Consider the following 25797-nt stretch of genomic DNA (forward strand, 5'->3'; position numbering starts at 1 on the left):
GTTCAATTAAACATTCAGATGATGTCATGACTACCTCCAGTTTCTACTGGAGTAAGGAACAGTAAACAGGAATAAATAGGAATCAACATCCCAGATCATAAACACTAAAGAAAGAAGAGGGCTCCTGTTCTTTCAGGTTTCTCCACGTATAAACTGTATCCAGGTGACAGCAGTATTGCAGCACTGCTCTTTGTTTCTTTTTACAATTTTCTCCTGTAACCTTGTGCTTTTCCATTAATCCTCCACCTGCAGTCTCAAATTCTGGACCAATGCACCAGAATTTGCTGTATAAAGGTTGATTTTATTAATCATGTAAATTTTTGTACGTGGTGCAGTACTTAACCTAGACACATAAATGTTTCAGTGGACATGAGAGGAATAAAATCTCCAGGCTGACTTTGAAAGAAATGCTCACAAAATTAATTCTGTGAGCAATGAGGTGATTTCCAATTCTGAGGTTAAATCTGCTGCTACTCCACCAATGCTATCACTGTACAGCAGCCTCTGGAAATACCACCTCATTAATAGGTTTAGATTATTATTTTTTTTTTTTTTTTTTTTTTTCTTAAATGCTGCATCATGGCAGAGAGGTTTATGCCAAATACAATGATCCATTTAGTGCAACCTGTATTTTCCAATTCAGTCCATGTTTTGTTTTGAGCTGATTCAGAGTGAAATTGCTTTCAATTTTTCACTTCAGCCAGGCAATTGAAGAAGCAGCCCTGCATCCTCACCACTGTGCTGCCACCAGGTACCCAATTGTTCAGGGATGACTTGCTTTTCTTTAGAAAAAATTGGTCAGCCCCAGATCTCCCTTTTGTCTGAGACATTCACAATCTATGCATGTGAAAAAGAAAAGAAACAAACAAACACACAGAACCAAAACCCCAAACAAATAAAACCCACAAATAAAACAAAAATAAAAACCAAAACAAACAAAACAAACAAAACAAACAAAAAACCCCAAGAAAAGAAAACCAAACTGGATATTATTTATATTATCAAGCTCCTAATGGTGTACTCAGGTGCTTTCTTAACAAAGGAAAATGTGCTGATGAAAGACTTGAAAATAAAGAGATGTAATCTTGTTGAAGTTCAAATACCCCAGCAACACCTGGTTTTTCAAACTAGGGGTCAGCAGGAGCACTCCCTGCTCACAGGTTGCAGCATTCAGTCGATGAATTTTCCATACTTTGATGAAGGTAATCATCTGCATCCCAGCTTTTCAGAGCATCAGGAGAGCTCAGGAGCAGGATCTGAGCAGCAGCCTGTTGAACACTCAGCACTCCCTCCCCTCCCATGCCAGGCCACAGCCTGGTGCAGTTTTTCCATTTCTCAAGCTACACACATTTCTCAGCTCTTTAAACACTGTGCTGTGTCTCAAGCATAAAACCTGGGTTCAGCCACTTGTTTGGCACAGAGGGGAAAAGTGTCAGAGGAAAAAGCATGGAAGCCATGGCCCTTGGCCAAAGCAGCTTCGCAGCTTTGATGTTTCCTCTCCCTCCTTTTCCCCAATTAACTCCATGGCTGCTCTCTGCACAGAACCCAAAAAATGCTCTTGCACTGGAGCAATCTTGGTATTATTTTTGGGCTTCTCATCTTGCCAGTGTGTCCAGTCCATACCAGTGTTTTACAGCCTGTGGTCTGCAGGGGTAATATGGACTGTGTCTTAATTTGGGTGTTGGAATAGGGACTATTTGAGATACTATGAACTATTTCTTATGGCAACACATAAAAGTACACTATTATCAGTTATTCCAAATCCATTGTCCCAGGGCCAAAAACTCAGCTATTTCCCAGTCACAGGAACCAGGAAGCTGCCAAGCCAGGATGTCTCCATTTCTGCCAATGCTGACACAATTGTCAAGTCTTTAGTAGTCAGCATCACCCTAACAGGCAAATATTTACCCTGCAACTGTTGTTCCACCTTCCAAAAATTTAAAACTCACTAGCAGGCAGGGGATTTTATTTTGAACAATGTGCCTGTCTTGTGGCTCCATTCTTGACTGAGAAATTGCTTGTATTGGTTTTCCCTCAAGGGCCTCACTTACAGTAAACACAATTAGGGCTAAAGATATTATCTATTATAAATCATCATTAGAAACTGCCTGTTGCTTTTAGCTTTGCTCTGGGTGTAGTCTGCTCTAGACACAAGCCATCCCTCAGTGATTAGGATGCTGCAGCTCCACATCCTAAAACCCTTCTTAACTTTAAGGGCTGGGCAGCCTTAGATGCTGCAGACTCTAAGTCACAGGATAATGATTTGACACAAAAAATGCTGTAAAAGGTTTTTAAAGCTGGGTGTAAATTTAAGCTGGAAAGGCTGTGCTACTGCTGGCTGGAGCACCAAGCTGGCTAGGAAGGGGAACAGGGTACAGGGCTCCCAGGAATGTGGAAACACATCTTGGCATTGTCCTTGTGCATCAGCTTTGGTTTTATGTGAGTGACTGATGAGTGACTCTGTCAGGAGTGTAAGAGGCTTAAATCAACATTTCCTGCCTTTGTCCTGGAAGTGCCTTTATTCCCAGAGGATGCCACTGGACAGGGTACTGATAACCAACCCTTCCAGATCAGCTGGGAGGAACAGAATTTTTCACACTTTTTGTGTGTTTGAGTGTGTGCTTTAGTTCCAGTAATTCCTCTGCACAAAGCACATCACAGCCGGGCACGGGCCAGGGACACGCCTGCCAGCAGATGCTGCTGCAGCCCCTCCCCATGAGACACTGAGAGCCCAAACCTGAGCTCCCTGACTCTGTGCTGCCCAGGGAATACCCAGGAGTGCTTCAGAGCAGAACAGGAAGCTGACAGATCAGGCAGAATGTGACTGCTCAGCCCCTAAAAAGCATTGATGAGGCAGCTCTGGGTCTTTCTCTGTCATTTGGGTTTTGTCAACTCTGCTGATTAATGCTGTTACAACAATCCAGAGACTTGCAAAGGCAGATGGGAAAGTGTCGCAGCTGACAGACAAAAAATAGAAAAAAAATAGTATTTCTGAGCTTCTTAATGCTCTGGTCTGTCTGACTGCTCCAGGAAACTCTGAGCCCTTTTACCATGAGCCACTGAGCGCAACACTCAACCAACAGCACAGCAAGAGAAATATTCCACCTGCTCTGCAGAAAAATTACTGTATTTCACAGCAATGCCACTGGCTGATCAATTAGTCAGTGATTTGACCATTTTCTGAGAAATAAAATGAAATGGATGCCAGGAGAAAAGGGGTCAAGGAAAAAGACTCGGTTCAGCCATGAAAGGTTTTATCATCTTTTAATTTCTTGCATAAGGTCATTGCTCCTAATTGATAGAGGCACCACAAAAGAGATGAGTTATAATATATTTCTCTGACCAGTAATTTTGCAAGAGTTAATGAGAGACAGAGCAGTGCAAAGCATATCCAGAGGTACATAATCTAACTCACCCTTGTTTAATTATTATTTTCAAGAAGAAACACTTCCCCTCCAAGCAGGGCTGCTCAAGAGAAGCACACAGTGTTCAAATTAATCTGCTCTCTGACCTGTCACTTGCATGAGTTCCTCATGCTCTGAAAGTGAAATCATTTGGTTAGGAGCACCAGTGTGTCTCTTGATCTTTCAGTACATAATCACTGGGCATCTTGCCTGGCAAAATATCTGAGAAGCAAATAGAGCAGCTCATGTGTAGTGCTGAAATCCTCCTGAAAGCAGTGTCCAGTAAAATACAGCTGACCCAGGTCAGAGATTTGTGCTGAAGGAGTTCTCTGTATTTTCTCTTTCAGCCTAACATACTCAAAACCACTTAAAAATTAAAAGTGGCATTACAGAGCTTCAGACACTTCAAAACTAGGCTAAACTCACAACTGAAACACTCAGCTGGTGCTCAAGACACCCTGTGCTGGCACAAAGTCATCTTCTCTCTCCCACAGTGCCTCCTGACAACACTCACACAAATTAGCTTTGGATGTGCTCTGTTGGAGTTATCTCCATCTTCCTGGGTCAGGATTCTTAAGGACCTTCCACAGGAACAACCCAAGGAGTTTAGAGCACAATAACTCTTTCTTTGACATATTCTTTTGTCTTATTCTTTTTCCTTTCTGTGCACATAGCTCACACACATAACCAGGACAATTCCCAGTTCCTGCACTTTTTGGATTACCCAGCCTGGTCAGCTCTCCAGTGTGCCCAACTTCTGGTCCTTGGGGGGGTTTAATTATTTTGCTGTCCCCAAATACAGGGATGTTTCATGGCTCACCCAGCAGCTGAAACAGCTGCCATCCAAGTGCAGGACACAGCAGCCCAGCCAGCTGGTACCCACAGGAGTAACCAGGGGCAGAGCTTGTCTCTTCAGGCCAGAGGAAATAAAGCTGGATCAATGTGGTTTCCACTTGCCCACAGTGATCACAGCTACCATCACCTGCAGGGTACCTGGCTGCTTTTTCACAGGGCTTGCTGAACAAAGACTGCATTAAGAAGAGTGGGATTTCAGCAGGTTTTTGGGACTGAAACCTGAAATAGCAGAAAATGGCTTAGACTAAGCAAAAGTGACTTGTGAATTAGAAGGGACATACCCCAACATAAAGATGGGGTTTCACAGCCTGGCAGGAGAGCATTAGGCAAGTTCTACAGTACAGTAAGTACCTTAACAACCATCCTGCTTACAGCTGATTTCAGGATAATTCCCTCCCTGATCTCCTGGACTTCTTTTGCACACCTTTAACTCTCTACAAGTCCCTCTTGACATAGTTTCAAGATAGATAAACACAGATTGATATTGCTGGACAAGTTTCAGAGAATTGTTCCAGCCCCAAGAATAACTTCCTGCTGTGACTTTTGTTTCCACCAAGAAAAGCACTGCACAGAAAGTAGAAGGGATCATTTTAATTAGTAAGGTCTTGAGAGCTCAGCTGCTGCTCAAAGCTCAACAACAGTGTCATTCAGATATGAGAGGACACCTGGAGCAAGTCCAAAAATAACTTTAAAGGTACCTAAACTGTGAGGAAGGGATTATGGAGGACTGCAGGTTCTGGCCCCAACTTCATCTACAGAAGAAAATCCCATTATCCTGTCCCCACACAGATCTTTGTGTGGCCTACTTTGAACTCAGTGATGGAAAGGATTCATTGCTTTTAAGCTGCAGTCTTCATGTAAGAGATGAGATCCTGGGCTACAGACCTTGTGAGTGACCATTAATAGGCAATACTATTTTCTTGTTTTATTTTTGATGGAATAGATCATAAAAGATCTAAGTAGATGGATCTGGGTTTTTCATTACTTCTGTTTGGTTTTGTAATTCCCTAATTTTGTTAACTATTCTGTAAAAATACTTGGAAGCAGATATTTTGGGATATCAAATATGAATATATTCTCACCTGAGGCTTCTAAAAGCAAGAAGCAGATGGGACAGAGGTGCCCTGTTTCTGTCAGTGCCACAGTGCCGAGCTCTGGAGCTGTGCAGGCTGCAGAGGGCAGCAGCCTCTCACCAAGCCCAGCAGGGTGAGCTGCGCCCAGGACAAAGGCCGTGTGTGCTCCTGGAATCCAATCCCAGCCAGACTTTTCCATCTTAATACAATATTGGTTCTACTTACTAATGGAACACTAATGTGCATTTTAGTTTTTCATTTTATGACATTGCTTTCTACATATCACAGTTACAATCTCAACAACTGAAGCTGTACATAGTTAAATTTACATGTAACTTGTGTAAATTATTCTTTGACCAGCACTATCTTCATCAAGACACCAGGCACAAAGAAAAGTTGCTTTGTCCTTTGTGCAAGTCAGAGCACAGGGAATGCTGCTCTCCCTAAGTGGAACCTCTTTTCTGGCAGATTTTTTTGTTAAGTGCTCTAGAAGTTCAATCAAGGGAAAGAGGTAAGAAAAGACATGATTGTGAACTATAAAAGAGGAATATATGTTCTCTTATAAAATGTCATTCTCTACCTACCGGGCAGGTGAAGCAATCTTCCAAGAAAATCTCAGCATAGAAATTCCAAGAACACTTTGCATTTCCAGGGATTTGCTGGATGGGATTTGTATGGCAGTAATTCAGCCATTGACCTGCCACAACTACCAGCAGCTGTGCTGAGCTCTTTCCATCCTTTCTCTTACAGGAATGATGCTCTGGCCAGCTGCTCCTTTCAAATGAGGAAATTGAAGGAAGGTCCAGGTGCTCAAGATTTAAATTTAATTCTCTTGGAAAGAAAAAAAGATGCAAAATTTTCAGATAATTTTGTTGGCTTCCAGAAGCTGACACAGAATAGTGCAGGTTGGAAGTTGAACTATGAGGATCATCAAATCCAGCTCTCTGCTTTTCACAGGACTACCTAAAATCAAACTCAGGAATCACAGACCTAAAAAACCAAACCAAAAAAGTCCATCTAAACTCATAAACTATGGATGCTCAAAATAAGCAAAAGGGTTCATTTGCCAGTGCAGGGCCCCACGTAGGGACTAAGGTTAATTACTGCCCCAGTTAATTAGGGCAGTTCGGGAGCCTCCCCCAGGATGAACCCACCGCAGCTCCCTTGGCTCAGGCTCCTCCTGGCTGCAGGAGCTTGCAGCCCCTCTGATGAGAGGGGTCAGGCACTGGCTGGCTGTGGTTTTGTGCCTTTTGCATCCTTCAACCTTGGAAGGCAGGAGTGCCCTCACCCCTCTGTGTGCAGCAGGATTTCCTGGGGGAAGCAGCGTTTGAAACATTTGGATTGCACTCGCAACAAGTCTTTGCAAAGCCTGTGCAAAGTCAGCACAGTCCTATCTTGGCCTGTTTAAACTGTGTTCAATCTCCTTTCCACATTGTCCACTTGTATAATTAAAATAAAATAGAGTTCTAGGGACAGCTGGAATCCTGAGATACTTATTCCTGTGGTGCACCAAAGTGTGCAATTAGACAATAATTCAGGCATCTGACCACATACTGTTTCTGACATCAGAAACATCCCAGACTTGCAAGCCAGCTCTGCTGATCAGCTCTTTCCAGCATCTCAGCCCTCACCACTGAAGTTAATTAGCTGGATGTGGATAACGAACTTCCCAAATGACCCTGTGGGTTAAGGGCCCACTCCTCTTCCTTCCCAGATCAGCATGATGATCTAGAAGTTGTTTTTGTCATGTGCATCATGTAGGTGGCAATCCTGTTGATTCCCATTGTTAGAAAAATCTGAAATCCTTTTAATTCAAGCAGAAAATGTGACACCTCTTGGACATGCCAAGCACAGCCCTGCTGTATAATCAGCACTGTCAGCACCACAGTCACGTCAGCAGAGCAGGCTTTGTTCTCCCTGCATGAAATTTCACAATTCCTTTTTTTTTTCCAGTCTGTGAGTCTAATCCTTCATGGTTCTGGCTCTAGCAGTTGTTAAGGTGTGATAATAACCAGGAGATGCAATTCCACTGCTGTGGCAGGGTGTCTGCTGGGGGTTTCACACTGTGTTCCATCCCTCCAAGGCTCCAAGGGCTCAGCACTGACCTCACAGCTCCCACTGGTTCCCTGCAGCTCTGCCTGCCCTGCCCAAACCAAAGTCTGCTTCAGGCTGAAAGCACAAGGATTTCTGTAGGTGGCAGGGGTGTATTTGCAGGAAATTAGAATTTGTTCTGAGTGCAAGGGCTTCTCACCTAACAGAACAGTCTCCACTTGAAAACCATGAACGGCCACAGTGGTCAAAACCAGCAAAAATTTTTAGAAATGAATGAGTTTTGAAATGTTCTTACTGACTTTTTTGCATGTATTGTTTCAAAAATTTTTAAAAACCAAGTTAGGATTATGGATTTTTTTCAAAATCCAGAATAAAAATGAGAAAACAATAAAATACTTTTCATTAAGGTATTCCTTGCTAACCAAGAGGGACATTCACTCATTTTCCTTTGATTCAATGATTAATTTTGAATTAAACTGTTAAGTGTTTCCTGCCTCACATAATCAGTGAGTAAGACTACATGGATGTATAACCATCTTTCTGACACCAAGCTCAGAGCTTTTAAAACTCTTATTTTAAAAGGAACAAAAAGAAAAGGGAAAACCCATGACTGTTGTGCTGTTAATAAAGCTGGCTAATGGCTGAGGTCTCAGATCAGATGTGTTGCAGAAGGTACAGTGATTTTTCAGATTCCTGCATGATGTGCTGCTGGTGCTCTTTCTACATCTTATTTCAGTAAGCAAATTACCAGAAGCAGCCAGTGTCCAATTTGTCATGCTGGAGATATTTTTTCATGTGGAAAGCATTGCTCAGAAGTGGTTTCTGCTTTAAGCTGTGTGCCACATGTCACCCAAATATTTACTTTGCACATTAAAGCAACTCATCTCTAGATCTTATCAGAGAAGAATGGTGTTTCATATCTGAGTCACTCTTACACTTCTGGTGTAATCAATGTTCCAAGAAAATGCTGCATTCAGATACTGAACAGGACAGGTGAGTTCCAGCCAGGGGGAGCTGGGTTCACCTGTAATGAACTGGCATTTTACCTGCACTGTATTTATGGCAGAAAATAGCAGGGATATTCACAGACACTGAACTTCTTGAATTACAGAACACAGCTCCAGATCCCACTGGCTGCACACAAATAGCTGCTGGTGTAAGCAGGGGGAGAATTGCAAAAGGGCTCTGCTTTCTGTAACTGGAAAAATGGTTCTGATCTTTCTCCAAGCTTTATTAGCCAAGGACCTGAACCCATTGTTAGTTTTCCAGTAGCAGAGAAGCCAAAACAAAATATGAGTTATCTCTAAGATCTCAATTCAACTTTATTTTTGTCATGCTTTAACAGAGGTTGCAGTCAGCTGGCTAGACCTGAACACAAAACAGCAAGAAAGAGACAATCCCACTTCAAAGAACATATGAACTATTTAATGGGCTCAAAGAGAGAATTAAATCTCAGCTTCACCCACCTACAAGTCCGGGGCACAGCATGAGCCACTTGTCTGAGGCCCCCCAAAAGTCAATGGACAGCCACAAAAATCTCCTTTGTGCCCCGTTCCACCTGCACAGGTCGGGGAACAAGACCTGTCCTCACTGCTCTGATGGGTGCTCTGTCCTGTCCTGGGCCAGGTTCCAAACTCCCAGAGCCTCCCCAGGGGCAGCTTCCCCTACCTGGGTCAGGAAGGGCTTGATATCCAGCAGTGCTCAGCAGAAATCCCAGGTGAGAACTGACAGTCTTTATCTCACACTAACATCTTCTGATCTTAACTCCATGGCTACAACTGCCACAGTCAGAAACAGAGCTACCAACTTCATGCAGGAAAAGAAAAAAACAACCAAACAAACATAAAAAATCTTGAATCCACTTTTCCCATCCCATGAGAAACTGTAAGCAAAAATGGTAAAGAAACCACCAATAATGGTGAACAGCTTCTAGATGCAGCAAGTGGTTTTTTTTTTACAAGGATAGGAAAAGCAGTCATCACCTGATGGACTAATTTAGAATGGTTATTGCAGCCTTGTTGTCCCTGATAGCATACATGATATTCAGGGGGCTGATAGCATCTCTCTCCTCCCAAGCCTCACACTGTTTCTCCTGGAGCAAGCACTGTAATTAGGGTTGGGAAACAAAGCCAGTGGTACACGTGTAAAACAAAGTTTAAAACACCAACTTCCCCCACAGGTTGGGGGATCACTGGCAGGGCAGCACAGAGGGACAAAAGCAGCTTGGCAGGAGGCAGGAGGATCTTTGCACCCCTCCAGCTCCACTGCAGCAAAGGCTGGAGGTGACACAGCACCCAGGAGCAGGGACACAGAGCTGGCTCTGCCCCCTGCACAGAGCCCAGGGAGCTGCAGCCATGGCAGGGCCTTGCCCAGGTGCCAGCTGGGCAGCACACTGAGTGAAAAAGCTGCTGGAAATATTTAAGCACTTAAACCATCCTACATCACAGCCAGAATTTCTTGTGCATGAGTACTTCTGGATGCACTCATGGTTTCATCACTGCTGTTCCTCTGCTGTTCAAGGACAAGGAAAGACAACCATCCCTAAGAAATGGCCCCTTTACCCACACTGATTTCCTGATATATAAGTATATAAAAGGACTCTTCTTATAATCCATTTTTTCCTACACATATTACTACTTTGACACTTCTCCCTTTTCTTTTCTTCCAGAGTGTTTTCCCTAGACCTTAAGGCACCTCTTTAAGAAATAGTACATTGCAGCATGAACATGCAGTGACTTTCCTAAGAAAATATTGTCAAAATAAAGCCTCTCCACAAAGAGTTTGAGTTTCAACAAAGCAGCATAACATTTCTATTGAAATTGGTTTATTACAATTATTATATTTCTTTACATGAAGACAACACAGAGGAGTGAATCACTTGTCCAATATCACATAAGAACCTGTGAAAGAGCAAAGATTTGAAAGGCAGGAATGGGATCAGCCACGGTTACTGTCAGCCATCCTTTCATATTCTTAGTTTAGCCTGGAGATGTGACTCTTGGGAGGTGAGTCTGCAGCTGCTCTGATGATGTGTGGAGTGCACTAAGTGCTGAGCCTCCCCTTTGGCAGTGAAGCAAATCTGAGTTAGTGCTCTGTACCTGTCCTTCATCTCTGGGGGAGAGGCAGGTGATGTGCTGTCACCATTTACAGCATCCAAGCCCACAAAAACATCCAATAACAACAACAAAAAATCTGTTTCCAGAGTTTCCAAGTTGTGGTGACGAAAGGGGCAAGAAAACTTGGAGTGCACAGCAGTTCCCTCCCTCCTTCCTTTTCCCATGGCAGCTTCCCAGCTGTACTGGGAAATATAAAATTCTGTTTTGCTAAGTATTGTGCAATCCTGACTTTCCAAGCTCAGGGCTTCCTGCACTGCTGCAGCCCTTTCTTAAACAAGATTTTGCCCAGGAGCTGAGCCAGCAGCATGCTCTGGGCTGGGGATGTGAGTCTGCCAGACAAACCCTGGGCATCATGCTCCATCCTTGCAGGGAGCTCTGGGGGTGGGCTCCAGGCTGTGGAGGAAGATCTTTGTGCAAAACAGGAGGTTCAGATGAATAAACCCAATTCTTACTGAGAGAGTCACACAGCCACTGTTATACTTGGAGGTGCCAAGTGTGTGGTGTCTGAGGGAGGTGGTTTTGTCTCTGTTTCTTGCCTTCCAAATATATTTTAATTGGTAATAAATTCAATTATTTGAATTGTCAAGTCTAGCTTGTCTGGGATTTTGATTGGTATGTGACTTCATCTCACCTGAAGAGCATTTCCATCTTATTTTCACTGTTGAAGAGGAGAACAAGAGCATCTGGGTGGGCATCTGGCAACCCACCACAAAGCATCTACGTAACAAAAATCCAGTTCAGCCACAGACCTGGTTACCAAGAAGATCCCAGATAAAATATCAATATTTACCAGCCTGCACAGAGATCCTTGCTGATCTAAGCACAATTACTTGGTCAGAAATTTGAAGTGATCACTGATCTCAGTAATAAAATAGCAGAGTCCCAGATACACCTGTCCCTGTGGTTTTCCATCCTACTTTTCTCATAGAGAAGTACCCTTGGGTAGGACACACACTTTTCTCTCCATTCCCCCAAGTTATTTCTGTGCTGCTTCTCATCACTCCATTAGCTTTCAGCTTAGCACAAAGGAAAATGTTTTATTCCCAATACCCAAAATTTGGATATTGGGAATAAAACAAACCAACAAAAACAACCTCTGGTGGAAGCCAGTCCCACAGCATTCCTTGTGTGACAGAGCAGGTGTGAGCAGAGGCTGGGGCTGTGACAAACTGGGCTAATTACACCCTGTGCAGGGCTGGCTGCCACGGATGTCACGGGCAGGAGCTGGGGCCATGTCCCTGCCCAGCTGTGGCTCTGTCCCCACGCACAGCCAGGGCACAGACATGGCTGAGGTGAGCACCTTCTGAAGCTTTCCTCCTCCCCAGATTTGCCAGAGCTACAGGAAGGTAAGAGCTGTCAGATGGGCTGGGATCATGGCTGTGTGTGCTCCTCGGAGGCAGAGACAGGGCTGGGGCAGTCACTGAGCTCGGGGACTCTGGCAGCTCTGGCTCTCTGCTGTCAGTCCTAACTTCTCCTGATTAAATTGGCAAGCTCTGAACATCTGCAAGCCTCTCTCTTGTTCCTAAAATCTGGAGGCAAAGATTTTTCTCAGGATATTTTCTCTTTCTCCTAGAACAGATCAGAGAGGGAGGAGAGGAAAAGGAGCTTTCTGAGAGGGTGGAAATGAGAGCAGTAATAAGGATAGAAATTCAAACTGATGCACCATAGGAAAAGTCAGCTCACACCTAAAAGCAGGGCACACACCTGCTTGCTTTAAATGGATTTATTCATAATAACTTTGTGAGAGTTGCTAAACCAGCTCCAGATGCTGTAGGACACATTACTTGAGCTGCTCTATCAGCTTTCATTTGAAGGACAAGTTCTGGACATTATTTTTAAAAGGGTGTAAATGAAATGCTGGCTACCCAGAGTTGATGCTGTTGGTGAGGGAATGTTCATCTATAAAGGAATTAAATTAAAAGTTGGCAAACATCAATTTTTAAAGTAATGATTAAGTGCTGGAAACAACTGTGTAAGGCTGCCCTCTATTTTGAAAGCTAAAAGGGAACGTGCAAGACAAAATTGTGTTCATAGAGGACTAAGGCTGAATCTAAACTCAGCATTTCCCATCTTCTGTTTGGTCCAGCCTTAAGGCATGAGCAAATGTGACCATGGCACAGCAGAATTGATGTAGTATCTCCCCAGAACAGCATTTCTGTCCACAACAGAGCTAAGGAAAACCAGGATTAATTAACTGCTAAACGTCACTGTGGCAGAACAGGAACTGAGCCCATTTTTTTCCCCCAGTCCAGGTTAATGCTCAAACCACTGGACAACACTTCACTTTGGTAGTTATTACTTTATTTTTGGAATGGTAATTAGGGAGGGACCAGTTCTAATGCAATCCCAGGGCTCAGCTGTGCTCACCCTTCACAGCGAGTGCCCTTTAAATGTGAATAAAGTTGGTCATCTCAAGGGAACAAGGAATTATACTTCAAACAGTAAACTAAGGAACAAGGTTTAATAGATAAACCTGGTCTGCATCAAAGGTTAGCACAGGAAGCAGTGATGGATCTTATTCAGTATTTTAATTAATAACCTTGGCAAAATATAGGAGTGGCTAATAAAATGTATGACTTAAGAAACAAATTATGGAAGCAGAAAATCTATTACACGGAATAAGAAAAGGTAGAGACCTGCTGTGGCAGTATTTGTGTGCACTACAATGCAACAAAGCAGCCCACTTAAAAAACTACACAAAATTTCAGCTGCAAGCTGGGAGTTCATTAGTGCAGAATGACATTGGAGGAGAAAGACCTGCTGCTGGTTAATGACAACTTAAATACAAACCACCAGCGTGAGGTGGCTGGGAAAAGGAAATAAGTGCTGCTGGATTATTCTGCAGAGCTTTTCCATTAAATACAAGATGACATTCATACCATTCCATAGGCTGAGGGCAGAGGTCACTGACCATTCATGGACAAGAAGGATGAATTCATGTACAGAAATGAAAAGGACTCAAACCTTGCTTAGTCCTGTGAAGGGAAGGCTGCAAGGGACAGGAATGTCCTCTGGGCTGGCTCCAGGGTTTTCTGTAGAAGGTTTTCTGGAAAAGCATGGTGCTGGCACAATAGCACACAGCAAGAAACTATTAATAATTCCAGACTAGAAGGTTTGTGAAAGTTTACAGTGGTTTGAATTGCTTTAAGGTGAGAGCAACAGGAGCAGTAAACATACTGAATTATAGACCTTCATGAAGGACTAACTTAACACAAACATCTGATGTGGGACAGGACTGGAAAACCCAGGCAGTGCCTGCCTTTCCAGAGCCTTGGGAGTGCACATAGCAGGGAGTGAGCCAAGGCAGTCAGCAGACAAGAAAGGGGAACCAGGTGAAGGGTTTGCAACAGGAAATAGGGTGCATATTCACCCAGCCCCCCTCAGCTACATCCTCTCCATTTGAAGAGGCTGGTAACCTGATTCAGGCTTAAAAGCCAGAAGAACTGTGATATTAAAAAATTAATTTCATGAGTAAAGAATAGGGAATTGGCAGAGTGTTCTTCATCTCCTTGAAAAGCTCGTCTACTCCAGATATAATGAATGCTTTCTAAAGTCCAGATTCTCATTTGCCGCCAGCAGTCCTCTCTTTTAGCTTCTATTTAAGAATGAGAATAGGAAAATACCTGAATCCTGCTCCCCAATTATGTTTGTCTGTATTAGAGCTGGAACTATTCCCTTTTGAACATCTGAAAACCCTCAGCACATTGTGAATGTTACCTGAAATGACCAACTCTTTAGTGCTAAAGGGAAAAGATCTCTCCACTGAGGAATTCAGTGTTTCATTGCTAGCCAAAACCTGGAATTTACTGCTTCAATCAAATGAAATAGGCTCTTGATGTTGTTCAAGCCCTGGATGTAATTGCATGCCAGCAATGGCATTTTAGGCCATTCTTCGAAATATCAGAAATTTAAATTGCCTCAAAAACACAGCTGGAAGGGTTAAATACCCAAGAAAACTTTAAACTAGTGATGGCAGGAGAGCCAGGACACATTGCAGCAAACTGAAAGCATTTGGGCCAGTGTCCCAGCTGCCAACAGGCCATTGCAGAAAACTGCTGTTCCTCCACATGTCCATGAAATGTGGAGATCATTTACTATAATCTTTTAATGCTAATCTTCCAAAATACCAAACTTTTGAATGTAGTACCAGGCTGCCCTTCACACCCAAACACGAGATCCTGGAGCAAATCAGAGGAAGATGATGGAAACTGCCTGCCCATCCTTCCCTGGGGTCTGTCCTTCCTGGAACAGAAAGGAGAGATCAGTTCTCACTTGCACTGTTGGCTCTTGGTGCATATCCCTCAGGGCATGATTTACTTCTTTTTTTAAAATTCTGATTTCCACAGGCCTTAAAGTCAGCTATATTTTCCAGTGCAAACCAGTTTATATCCATGTGTAGACAAGACTAAAACTTGAGAGAAGACAGGGAACTCTTTTGGTGCCCTGGACTATGCACTTCTGTCTGCAAATCAAGCAGTTTGCAGTAGTTTGAGTCAATCTGCTTGGACAAACCCAAGCCCACCCCAGGAGAGCCCCAGGGGCTGCTCTGCCCTTGCTCTGTTTTCTCAGGGTGACTGCAGAGAGGGCAGCTCACATCACTCCTGAGCTGTTCATTGGGACCCTCCTGGCTGTCACTGCAGAGGTTTAGAGGGCATTTTCCTGCTCTTCAGGAGCTGCTTCCTGGTATTTCTCCTTACGAGCTTTCCCTCGGGGCTGCTCACACTGTTCTCTCCCGTATCTTCCTCTCCAACATCTGAGAAAGAGGGAAATCCCTTGCTCTAATTTATGCAGGTTTGGGAGTCCCAGTCCTGAAGGGCTCTGGGGCACAGGACCAGGAGCTGGGAGTGAGCGCTTCTATGCCAATCCAAGGCTCTGCAGAGCTGCACAAACAGCCCCGGAAAATGCCTTTCCTGGACCTCTGCACTCTCAGCATTCGTGCCCGGAGGGTACCCGAGCCCCCGGTGCTGCCTCCCACCCAGGCTGAGGAGCTGAGCCCCCCCATCCCCTCGCTCCCAGGTCACAGCTGCTGCAGGCAGAGCAAGGCACCGAAAGGAGAGAATCGGGAGCTGGATCAGCCATCAGCCCCTGTGCTCGGCAGCTCCAAAAGATCCGACACAAACCCGGCATCCCACACCATTCCCCGCTGTGCTGCTGACTCTTTTTGGCACCTGGTGCCCTCCACCTTCAGCCGGTGATGTTATCCCATCCCCGGCCGGGTGGAGCCAGCATTAGTCAGTGTGTGCTTGCACTCAGCAGGAACCCTGTTCTCACCCTCTTAGCCATTGTAACTCCCTCCTACCCCTGCCTCTTGCAGGCCCCTGCCTGGGCTTACAGGCACTGGATGCAATTCAAAAGCTCTTTCCTCTTTTTCCTGTTTCGCAGCGAGGTGAATTCTGCAGAAGTGTCACCCAAATGGACACCACCCAGTATTTAGTGCACCGAGATAGGAATAAGACAAAAACTTGGAGACTCCCTGTAATTTTCCCCGCTAATCCCTGTCCCAGGGGAGCAGCTCTTGGCTAACCCGGCTAATGGAACATTATCTATCACCACGCTCCCGAGCCCGCAGTCACTGCTGACAAACTCCTTTTCTTCTCCCTTGCTTCTCACAGCTTCATCCCACCCAGATTCTCCTGGCTCACCTTTTTTCTTCTCAGTGGGATCCTCATGAAGCTTCAGCAATGGCCTGTTGACACCTCTGCCATTCCCAATCCCCGGTTTAGCTCCTTTATAACAATTACACTGAGATGTACCTTTCTCCAGCCATCCTCTCCAATCCATGTATTTGCAATTTCCTTCAGCATCTTTGGCCTTAACGTGGCCAATGCTGTATTTCTGATCTTTTTCTCCACACCATCCTACCTATTCCTTAAATGATTCATTCTGCTACCATTTTTCATACCACCTGCAATTCATCCAGATTTGTGACAATTGCAGCACATCTCCCCTGGTGATATTTTCAAATCCCTTTTTATTTTTTTCTCCCTGAGGGGCTGATGCTTTAACTCAGCACTGCTGATCCTCCCTCTTTTGACCTCCCCCTCCAACACCCCTTGCAAACAGACCTGTTGGGACCATCCTGCCTTGCCTAGCAATTCCTCTGCTGCTTTTCTTTGACCCCACACATTCGGGCAGTTTGTGCATCTGTGCTCATTTTTTCTTCCCAAAACTTCCCTTTTCCCCCAAAACACTCGCTGACCTGTGGAAAAAGGCTGTCCCTCATTTCTGCAAAGGACTCTTCCAGTAAATGTTAGCAGGAAATCAACAGCTAATACTGCTTGAAGGGGCAGCTAGCGATAAGTATCGCCTTTCCGCTGGCAGGGATACAAACACACGTATCAAATCCATGTCCTCTTCCTCCCACCCAGAGGAACAGCTCCTGCTCACACCTGCAAAACACACATTTTGTGGTCTCATCTTGCTCAGAGCCCCAGGCAGCGCAGTCACCCACAATGAGGATGTTTCCCAACAAAAGCCTGTCACCTACCGATGAGACAATAGTTTCACAGGACAAAACTGGGCACGATAACAACGCTGATAAGTTTGCACAATAACCCGGAGAAAGACGGATCCGAATTGCCGCTGACTGCACTGACTGAATCACACGGGAAGGTTTTTCACGGGAGCTCCAAGGGTGCTCTTCCCTTTTTTTGATTGCTTTGACAATGCTTAGAAAAAAACAGATTAACTTTTCTGCACAGGTAATTCCTTCACTCCCGAGTTTGCACGCTTTGAATAGTGTTTACTGGGGGAACATCTTTAGCTTCCCAGCACAAAGAAATGCTGGTATTTCTTTCATTAAGATGGTATTTTTTGCCCTCCACCTTCCTCATCGCGAAGTGCGACAGGAGCTGACTGCTCTCCAACCTACAAACAAACCAGTGTGAGAACTGCTAATTTCCCTCTAAGCACCACCCGAGTGCGAGAAGCAGGAGCCACAGGAGCCCTGGCAAAGCCAGGGCAGGGAGAGTCAGGCAGGGAAGGTTTTATTTTGCCCTTCTTTCGGCAGGTGAGCCGCAGGGATGTCCGCAGAGAAGCAGCGGCCGCAGGTGCCCATGGTGATGTACGAGCCGCACCCCGAGCGCTACCGGGAGCCCTCGGCCCCGGAGCTCGGCCAGGACGGTGAGCGGGGCTGGGAAGGGCTCCCGGGGGCTCCCTGGGCTCGCTGGGGTTGGTTTCCAGCTCATCACCGAGCACATCTGGGGCCCAGCCTTGCCAGGAGGTTTAGAAAGCGTCTGTGCCAGCATATAAACCCCGGGGTGGGGATAGGATGTCCTAATAGAAACATCATTCAAATGTTCCTGTGCCTTTAAAGTTCAAAATTCTCAGCATCCACAGTTCCAACTAATGGCAAGAAATATTTTTGTTGGTTTAGTTAGTAATTTTGTTTTTAATCACGTGCTTTATTGCAGCTGTATCACTATGATAATTTCATATTCCTAACGTGCAAATGTTCAGCCAGCAAACTCTGTATGTGGATGGGCAATGTCCTGCTCCAATTGTCATCTAGTTTTAGAGTTCTGGCCTTTTCCCTGGGGTCCCTGCTGGCCAAGCTGCCCTCCCCAGGTCCCTACAGGGATGAAGTGCTGACAGTTCAGCTCCAGAGCTGCAGGAGGGTGCCAGGAGCAGCTGCTCTCCTGGGTGGGCTTTTCCTTCTGAACAGGCACTCCCCATCCTCAGTGACTGTCCCTTCCTCACCTTCCTGCTGCTGAGGAAATTGTCATTTACTGGACAGGGATGGAGAAAAAATCCCAATGGGAGATCAGGCAGTAACTAATAATGCTGGATGTGTCAGCCATGAGCCTCTAAACCTGACTCATTTTCAGAGCATTTCACTCTGATCAGCTCTCTCTGTAAATATTTTTGTCCTCAAAGATCTCTCTGACCTCTTTAAGCTCAGCAGGGTTTGCAAGAGGCTGCGGAGAAGGAGTCTCATTTGGAGCCAGTCAGGCAAGGCACAGGCACTGCCCACTCCCAGCCCTGAGCTGCAGATCCTCCACTAACACACAGCAAGTGGGAGTTCACCTGTACTAAGCACATTCCTTTTCTAAATCAGAAGGAAGTGATTTAGTTATTAATTTTTTTACAATTTTTTCCCTACAAATAACACCCCCTAAAAACCAACCAACCAACCAACCAAACAAACAAACAAAAAAAAAACCCAAAAACTCCTCAAAACCAAAAACTAAACACCAGCCCACAACCACCAATCCCAAATGCCATTGCAAATCTCCACCCCTTCTAGCAAGACATTCAAGAAAATCTTGCTAACATTTTTTTTCACCTTTGCCACCATATTTTATCCCCCTCTGGAAAATCCTGGGTTTATATTCCATTTGTATCCCCATGGGCTCATTCCCTGGTTGCTCCCACATGGTTTGTGGAAAGCTTGAGCACAGGCTGGACTCAGGGCTGCTCTGCCTGGGGGTGAGGGTTTCTCCAATGCTGCCCAGGCTTGACCAACCAAGATTTCTCTTAGGGACTGTCCCCCTGTCCCAGAGCAGCCCTGTGTTTGGTACCACATCCACGCCAGCTGGCTGTAAAGCTTTTCACATGGATTTATTTTGAATGTATTCATGAATGTATTTTTTTTAATACAGTCATTTATTTCATCTCAGGTAGGCTGATTGCATTCTTAATTTGAAAGATTAGCAAAAGAACTGAAAAACTTGAGGTGTCTTAGTCACCAGCTTGCCTTCTCCCAAAGCAAAAGGAAAAAGATATTTTAACTTTCTTTTTTTCTTTCTAGAACAGAGTGTGATGAGATATCTTTGTTGAAAGCTGATAAAGTTTAAACTAGTAAAAAGGCTCTGAATACTAAATAGTAAGGGTAGTACCACTGGAGTACTGTGGGTCCTTTATCTGAGAAGTCCTTAAATGAAGATTGAGTACCATGACAGTGTTATGCTGGAGCTGCTGCCTTTCCTAAGACATGAACTGGTTTCTCAGCTTTTACAAAAGTGAGGCCAGCCAGCCACTGCAGCTCTTCTGCCTTTGAAACCCCCTGAATGAGACCTGTGGCTGCTTCTCCCTGTGCTGGATTTGGCACTCCCTGCAGGCCCCTCTTGTCTCACTCCACAGGGTTTTTGGGAGCCAGAAGCTGTTGTTACTAACAGATTTTGCCCTGTTTTTCTTTGCACAGGGGGCTATGAGTATCCTTCTCCCCCACCTTACTCCTACCGAGAAACCACCATCGTGGAGGAGCCCGGTAAGCCCAGGGGCTGTGCTCTGACAGTGCAGGCAGCAAGAGAGAAATGGGCTTGGTGTTAACATCAGCACTGAGGGTGGGAGTTTGCTGACCCAATCACAACCTCATAAACTGGAAAATTTCCACAGAAATGTAGATAAACTAATGATAATAATACAAGAAACTCAGACTTGATTGTCCAGTACAAGTACCCATTTGAAAAAAAAAATACAAAAACAAACCAAAATAAAAAGGCCAGAGGCCAGGGCTTTCTGAACAAATCAATTTAAGGCCAGTGTTCCTGTTCTAGTCACCTTTATGAAGTAGAGAAGCTCAAAGGATTTGCTGAGGAAAGGCTTTGAAGAGCAGTCAGTGACACCTCATAGAGGAGGAAAGGAGACATACATTTTTAAACATCCCTAAAACCAGAAGGCATTTGAACTCAGACGTGCTCTATCCTATCTATCTAACAGATACCTTCCCACTCAAGTTTTGCCTCAGGCTACAGTGTGAAGTTGTACCCTAAACATGTTTTAGGATCCTTAAAATGGTATTTTTTTACTGAAAACATTTCTGAAAAAAATATCCTTCATGTACCTACAAGGGGTGTGCCCCTCAGGGGATATGACAGTCAAGTCTAGACTGCAAAAACAGGAGCTAGAGACTGACTGAGAACAGCACCAGTAGCTGTAGCTACAAACACTTACAGCTGTTTTGTAGGTGTAAGAGTAACTGCTTTGATGAATTTCTCATAACTACTGAAAAGTTGATCCAGAAAGTTCCCCAACCTCCTTCAAATCTCTTCTTCAGGGAGAACAAGGCTTTTCATTTCATTTTAAATATCAGAAGACAAACCCTCAGTGTCAGAGTACAACCAGCAGAGGGTGGTGGGGACTGCCTGCCTGGGGGTTATCCCACAGACAATTCCCTGAGTGTGTTCTTATCTGAGTAAACTATGGCTGGTTTAGGTGCAATGTGTTGGGACACACAGAATCAGCACAGTGGCTCTTAGGAACACACCTGAAATCAAGATGCCACTTCAAGAACCTCCATTTCCCAGTTTAGGCTTTAAAACTTGCAAAATATTTCCTGCGCTTCTAATTTGGCTGCTTCTCCTCTCCTCCTGAACTCAGTTTATTTGGTGCCTCAGCCTCCCATCATTGTGGCAGGGATCTTCTCCAGCAAACCAACATCCACAATCTGTCCTTCCTGCCGCCAGCACATCACCACCCAGGTCACCTACAGACTGGGCAAGCTGTCCTACCTCCTGTGCACCAGCCTGTGCATGGTTGGGTAAGTTTTCACGGACACTGTGCAGATTCAGCACAGCAGAAGGTTAAAAATGAGTAATTAAAAATCAAAGTTGTAGTTAGTGCCTATACAGACAGTTTGCCCTTCTCCACTTGATGAGAAGCCATCCTGTCTTTTCTAGATACAGTCATCATGGCTACAGGGGATGCAAACTTGCTAAATTTAACCCAGTATGTTTCACTTCTCATAAGACAAGCAGAAATTAGTACAACACTGTCTACTTCCCCACTGTAATTTAGAATCAGGCTCAGGAACAGACTCATGCATAAGACGTCAGAAGCGAAGGAGATAAATCTTTTGGAAGATCCTTTAAACATTAATAGACTTGGGAAAGAGGTGGATTCACACAGGCAGACAGAACAAGGCAGGGGGAAATCACAGCTGTGGCCAGCAGGAAAGGGAAGGCAGTAATCATTCTGTGCATGTCCATCTCCCCTTTGGCTCTAGGTGCTGCTTCGGATGCTGCTTCGTCCCTCTCTTCATCAAGATCTTCAAGGATGCAGATCACTACTGCCCATACTGCCAATTTCACATTTATAGATACAAAAGACTATAGAAACAAACTTTATGCAACCAGATGCTGTAAAGCATCTATTTCCTAATGGCATAAGATTCTGCACATAAAACTACTGCTAGGAAACTCACAGGACTATGCTTAGGTTCTGCAGCTCCCTTGCTGGTGAAGCAACCTGGTGAACTCCAGTTTACCACCACATGGCTGGACTGGCTATAAAACAAAAAACACTTCAAGACTAATTTGCACTATCATTTAATTTATGCTCTATTTGATTCACTGCCCTGTGCTGTGAAGTTTCCAGCTGGTGAGTTCTTCAGCTTCTCTCAAATCTCCCACCCAGCTGGGACACAGACTCCTCTGGACCTCTCAGCCCACCACTAACCAAGGTTTGGACACGGATGTTTCAGAGAAGCTCTCACCTTCTCTGCACTGGAACTGACTGGCTGGGATTTCATTTCTCTCTGCTCTTCTCCCTGCAGGATCTACCCCTGCAGGGCTGTGGGTGGTACAGTGTAGCTGATTATTTATTAACAAAACACTAAGTTATGAGACTGTCTTTACTCTGTTATGTATGTGGTAAGAAAATAAACCTGTTATTGTTCACAATACTGGCAAAGCATCTCTGCAAGTCACAGGGACACCCCCTTTACATTAACAAGCTACAATGCAAAAGGCAAACACACAAAGAAAAAAAATCAGCAAACACGGCTTAAAAAAAGTCACCACAACACAAGGCCTTTATTTTACCTCTCAACCTTCTCACTGCAGCACATCATCTCCCAAAGCAGGACTTATTAGACTTTACCTTCACACAGAACTTTACAGTCACTCACCTTGTGCAATCAAATATCTGCAATTACAAAGCCCAGGAGGTGCCCAGACCCTTCTCAACACTGACAGCAGCAGCTGCTGCTGCAGGGTATTGCTGGCTGGAAGAATAAACAGAGGAAGAGAAGAAACTCGTGTGTCTCCATGCTGTAACATCATCAGTGCTTTCACACTGGCACATGGCAGGGGGATGCAGGGCAGCAGCACCGGGGCTGCTCCCCAACCCTGCTCTGGGCACCGGGGCTGCACTACCGGGCACTTAAAGAGCTGAAAGAGATAAAGAGATCCTTATCCAAACCTGTGCCGCTGTGTGACCACACTCCCTGTCCTTGCAGTGACCAGCGTGCTGTGACCAGTGTCCCTGTCCCTGGTGTGACCACGCTCCCTGTCCCTGCAGTGACCGGTGCCCCTGTCCCTGTGCTGTGACCAGTGTCCCTGGTGTCACCAGTGTCCCTGCAGTGACAGTGTCCCTGTCCCTGGTGTCACCAGTGTCCCTGCTCCGTCACTCACTGACCGGGGCCGCAGCCGCCGTCCAGGGGCACCGCCCGCCACCGCCCCCTGCCGGGCACGGGGCTCACTGCGCGCTCCGCCCGCGGGGACACCGGACAGGGACACCGGGACAGGGACACCGGACAGGGACACCGGGACAGGGACACCGGGACAGGGACACCGGGACAGGGACACGGGGACAGGTCAGAGTGCAGGTCAGAGTCCCCAGCGGCTCCTCCGCGGCTGGCACAGCGACACAGCAAAGGCAAGTCCTGGCTGTTGGACACTGTGGTGTTGAGGGCAGCTGTTAGACAGGAACCTCAGGAACGGCGCTGCCACCAGCCCTGTCACCCTAAGCCAGCTGTCACAGCCTGCACCACAAACTGCCCCTGCTGAGCTGATCCCAGTTCAGTTAAGCTAGGCTGGACACATGCACTGATTTTTACTTCAACACCGGCACCACTGCAGCCTCTAGACCACAGAAACCCCAGTCTTCAGACAGTGAGACGTGAAAAACCATAATAAATACATGTAAAAACTGTTAAACCACCATCCTCCCAGGCCTACATGAAACGCAGAGCCAACACTCCACAGCCCCCTCAACACCCAGCCATCCCCAGAGCAGCTGCCCCAGCTTTCACTCCTCTGTACCAAGGTCAGGGACTGTCCCCCCCCAGTCACCCAACCTGCTGTGACCTGATGGAACACAAACCCTCAAGGATGAAAGGCACACAGATGGCAGCACAACAGGTTTTATCAATTCACACATTTTTTTAGGATGTTAAGATTTTTCTCTATTTTAAAATGTGGCTGTGAAACCACAAGTGTTGCTGTTAATTAGTGGTAAATAATGCACCAAGTCAGTGGCATTAATCAGGAAAGGTGCAAAACTCAAATCCACATGAATATACACACAGCAAAGAAATTATATAAATATGTGACTAGAGATGTGCAAGAGGTATTTAACAGAAGTAGTCAGGACGTTTTTACACCACTCTTTATAGGTACAATAGTTTTACACAACTATTTAACAAAAAACAAAGGCTTCCAGCCATAGCAAATTTGATTTCCTGCTGTGGTTGGTATACAGCTAACTTCAACATCACCTGGGACAGAAATTAAATAGAACACAGATTTGGAGCCAGATTAGGACATATCACATGTGAACATTTCCCCCTTTTTCTGACCCCAAAGACCAGGCAGGTTTAACAGCCAACAATAAATGACACTTGCTGCTCTCACATCAAACAGTGACAATCTGCACCTCAGTGTTTCAGGAAAAACAAGGGCTCAAAGCATGGAAGCTGACATACAAGTGAGAATTGACATTCTGGCCAGCACACCTTACATTAATACTGCCATTCCTAACACACAATTTAGCTGCAGTTTGTAAACTTCATCTACTCAACCTAACCAAAATCTCCCTGAGTTCTGAGCGCCCCAAGAGCTGTAACTCCCACTCCTCTCCAAAAAGAAGAGCCGAGACACCAATGCAGTGTTTACCCTGGGCTATTTTATTTACAATATGTACAGTTCCTACAGAAAACGAATGCTCACAGAGGATATCACACAGCAATCCCCCGACGTGGCTCCGATGGGCGCTGCCGCCTGCAGCCAGCGCAGCCCCGCGGCCGGCGGGCTCCGGGGCCGGCTGGGGACGCTGGCACAGGAATGCTGCATGGGGACGCTGGCACAGGAATGCTGCACGGGGATGCTGGCACGGGGACGCTGGCACGGGGACGCTGGCGGAGCTCGAGGGCAGCAGCTGAGGTAGATCCAGGATGCGGGAGGCACTCGCTCTGCTCGTCCGGCCTGGGCGGGTGGCTGTGCCAGCCTGGGCGGGTGAAGGGGCTGGGGCTGGCTGGCACTCTCTAGTCAGCAACTATCACTGGTGTGATCTGCTCAGGTTTCACAGAATGCTTTGGACTCCTTTAGGATAAAAGGCACTATGTAAATCTACAGGAACCACGGTCTGTTTTGGTAGGGAGAATTCAGATGGGCTGTTAACATGTTGCTCTGATGCTGCGTACCATGAAATTACATCCTTATTGCTTAACACTTATTTTACCATTATCTTAATTTAATGCATTCACTGTCTATTACCCAGATAATTCTAAAATCTAAATAAAGAAATGGAAAGCGTGGCAGTTTTGAAGATTGTATTCTTGTAAATTTTTTAAAATGAACTAAACAAAATACTGCACCTGAGAAACCCTACTGTCCTCCTCTTCATAGGTGTTCCCACATTTCAGTAACAAGTTACTTGGGCTCCAAAACATTTTTTTTTCAGAAAATCCTTTAGTAATTGAAAACTGTATATGGAATGCCTCAAAGTATGGACATCACCAATCTAGTGTGGGAATAGCACGAATACTGAAGCACATAAAATCCAGTCATCCAAAACCCAAAAGGCACCCAAAATGTACTGTTAGTGGCTTTTTCTTCTGAAATAGGAAGGATTGTGTTTCTTAAGATAGTCCCTAAAAGCTGCCACCATCTCATAAATGACTGTGAAAACTTGGTGACATTCAGATACAAGCTCAATTTCATATCAGTCTAAACAATACTAAGTATAATTAGGGCTTGCCACTGCTGACCAGAGCCTCTGATTCACAGGAACAGTTTGGAAACAAATCCTAACATTTACTGTAAGCCTGTAGAGACAATCCAAGTACCAGTAAAAACAGCCCTGGGATGGTGCAGTTCTCACCAGCCTGGTGGAAATGCAAAGCAAAGGAAAGCTTTCTCACTTAAGGCATGCCAGTTAAGCACTTCCCTCTATGCTAACCTACACACACAGCAAAACAAAAGTAAACAACTAGAAATAAGAGACAGTTAAAAGCACTGCAAGATACAAACTAAAAAGAGAATCAAACATTCCTAGAACTTGCACCTTCTGTTTTGGTTATGAATACAGGGAACACATTACAGAGGGAATCAATTACTCTATGAAGAGACCTTACCT

The 25797-nt window shown here is 45.2% G+C and overlaps 1 protein-coding gene across 2 annotated transcripts; it reads left to right on the forward strand.

Moving 5' to 3' along the window:
* The first annotated feature begins 11672 nt into the window (after positions 1-11672).
* Positions 11673-22123, forward strand: LITAFD (LITAF domain containing). 2 transcript variants are annotated; one of them, XM_009092138.3, is made up of 5 exons: positions 11673-11846; positions 17510-17622; positions 19643-19708; positions 20821-20980; positions 21446-22123. In XM_009092138.3, the coding sequence occupies exons 2-5, from the start codon at positions 17523-17525 to the stop codon at positions 21552-21554; spliced, it is 435 nt and encodes a 144-aa protein (XP_009090386.1). In that variant the 5' UTR covers positions 11673-11846; positions 17510-17522; the 3' UTR covers positions 21555-22123. The 2 variants fall into 2 exon arrangements, with proteins under 2 accessions (XP_009090386.1, XP_050836208.1); XM_050980251.1 differs by having other exon boundaries at positions 11677-11792.
* The last annotated feature ends 3674 nt before the right edge of the window (positions 22124-25797 follow it).

Source organism: Serinus canaria, chromosome 14, assembly GCF_022539315.1.
Source record: "Serinus canaria isolate serCan28SL12 chromosome 14, serCan2020, whole genome shotgun sequence".
Classification (NCBI taxonomy): Eukaryota; Metazoa; Chordata; class Aves; order Passeriformes; family Fringillidae; genus Serinus; species Serinus canaria.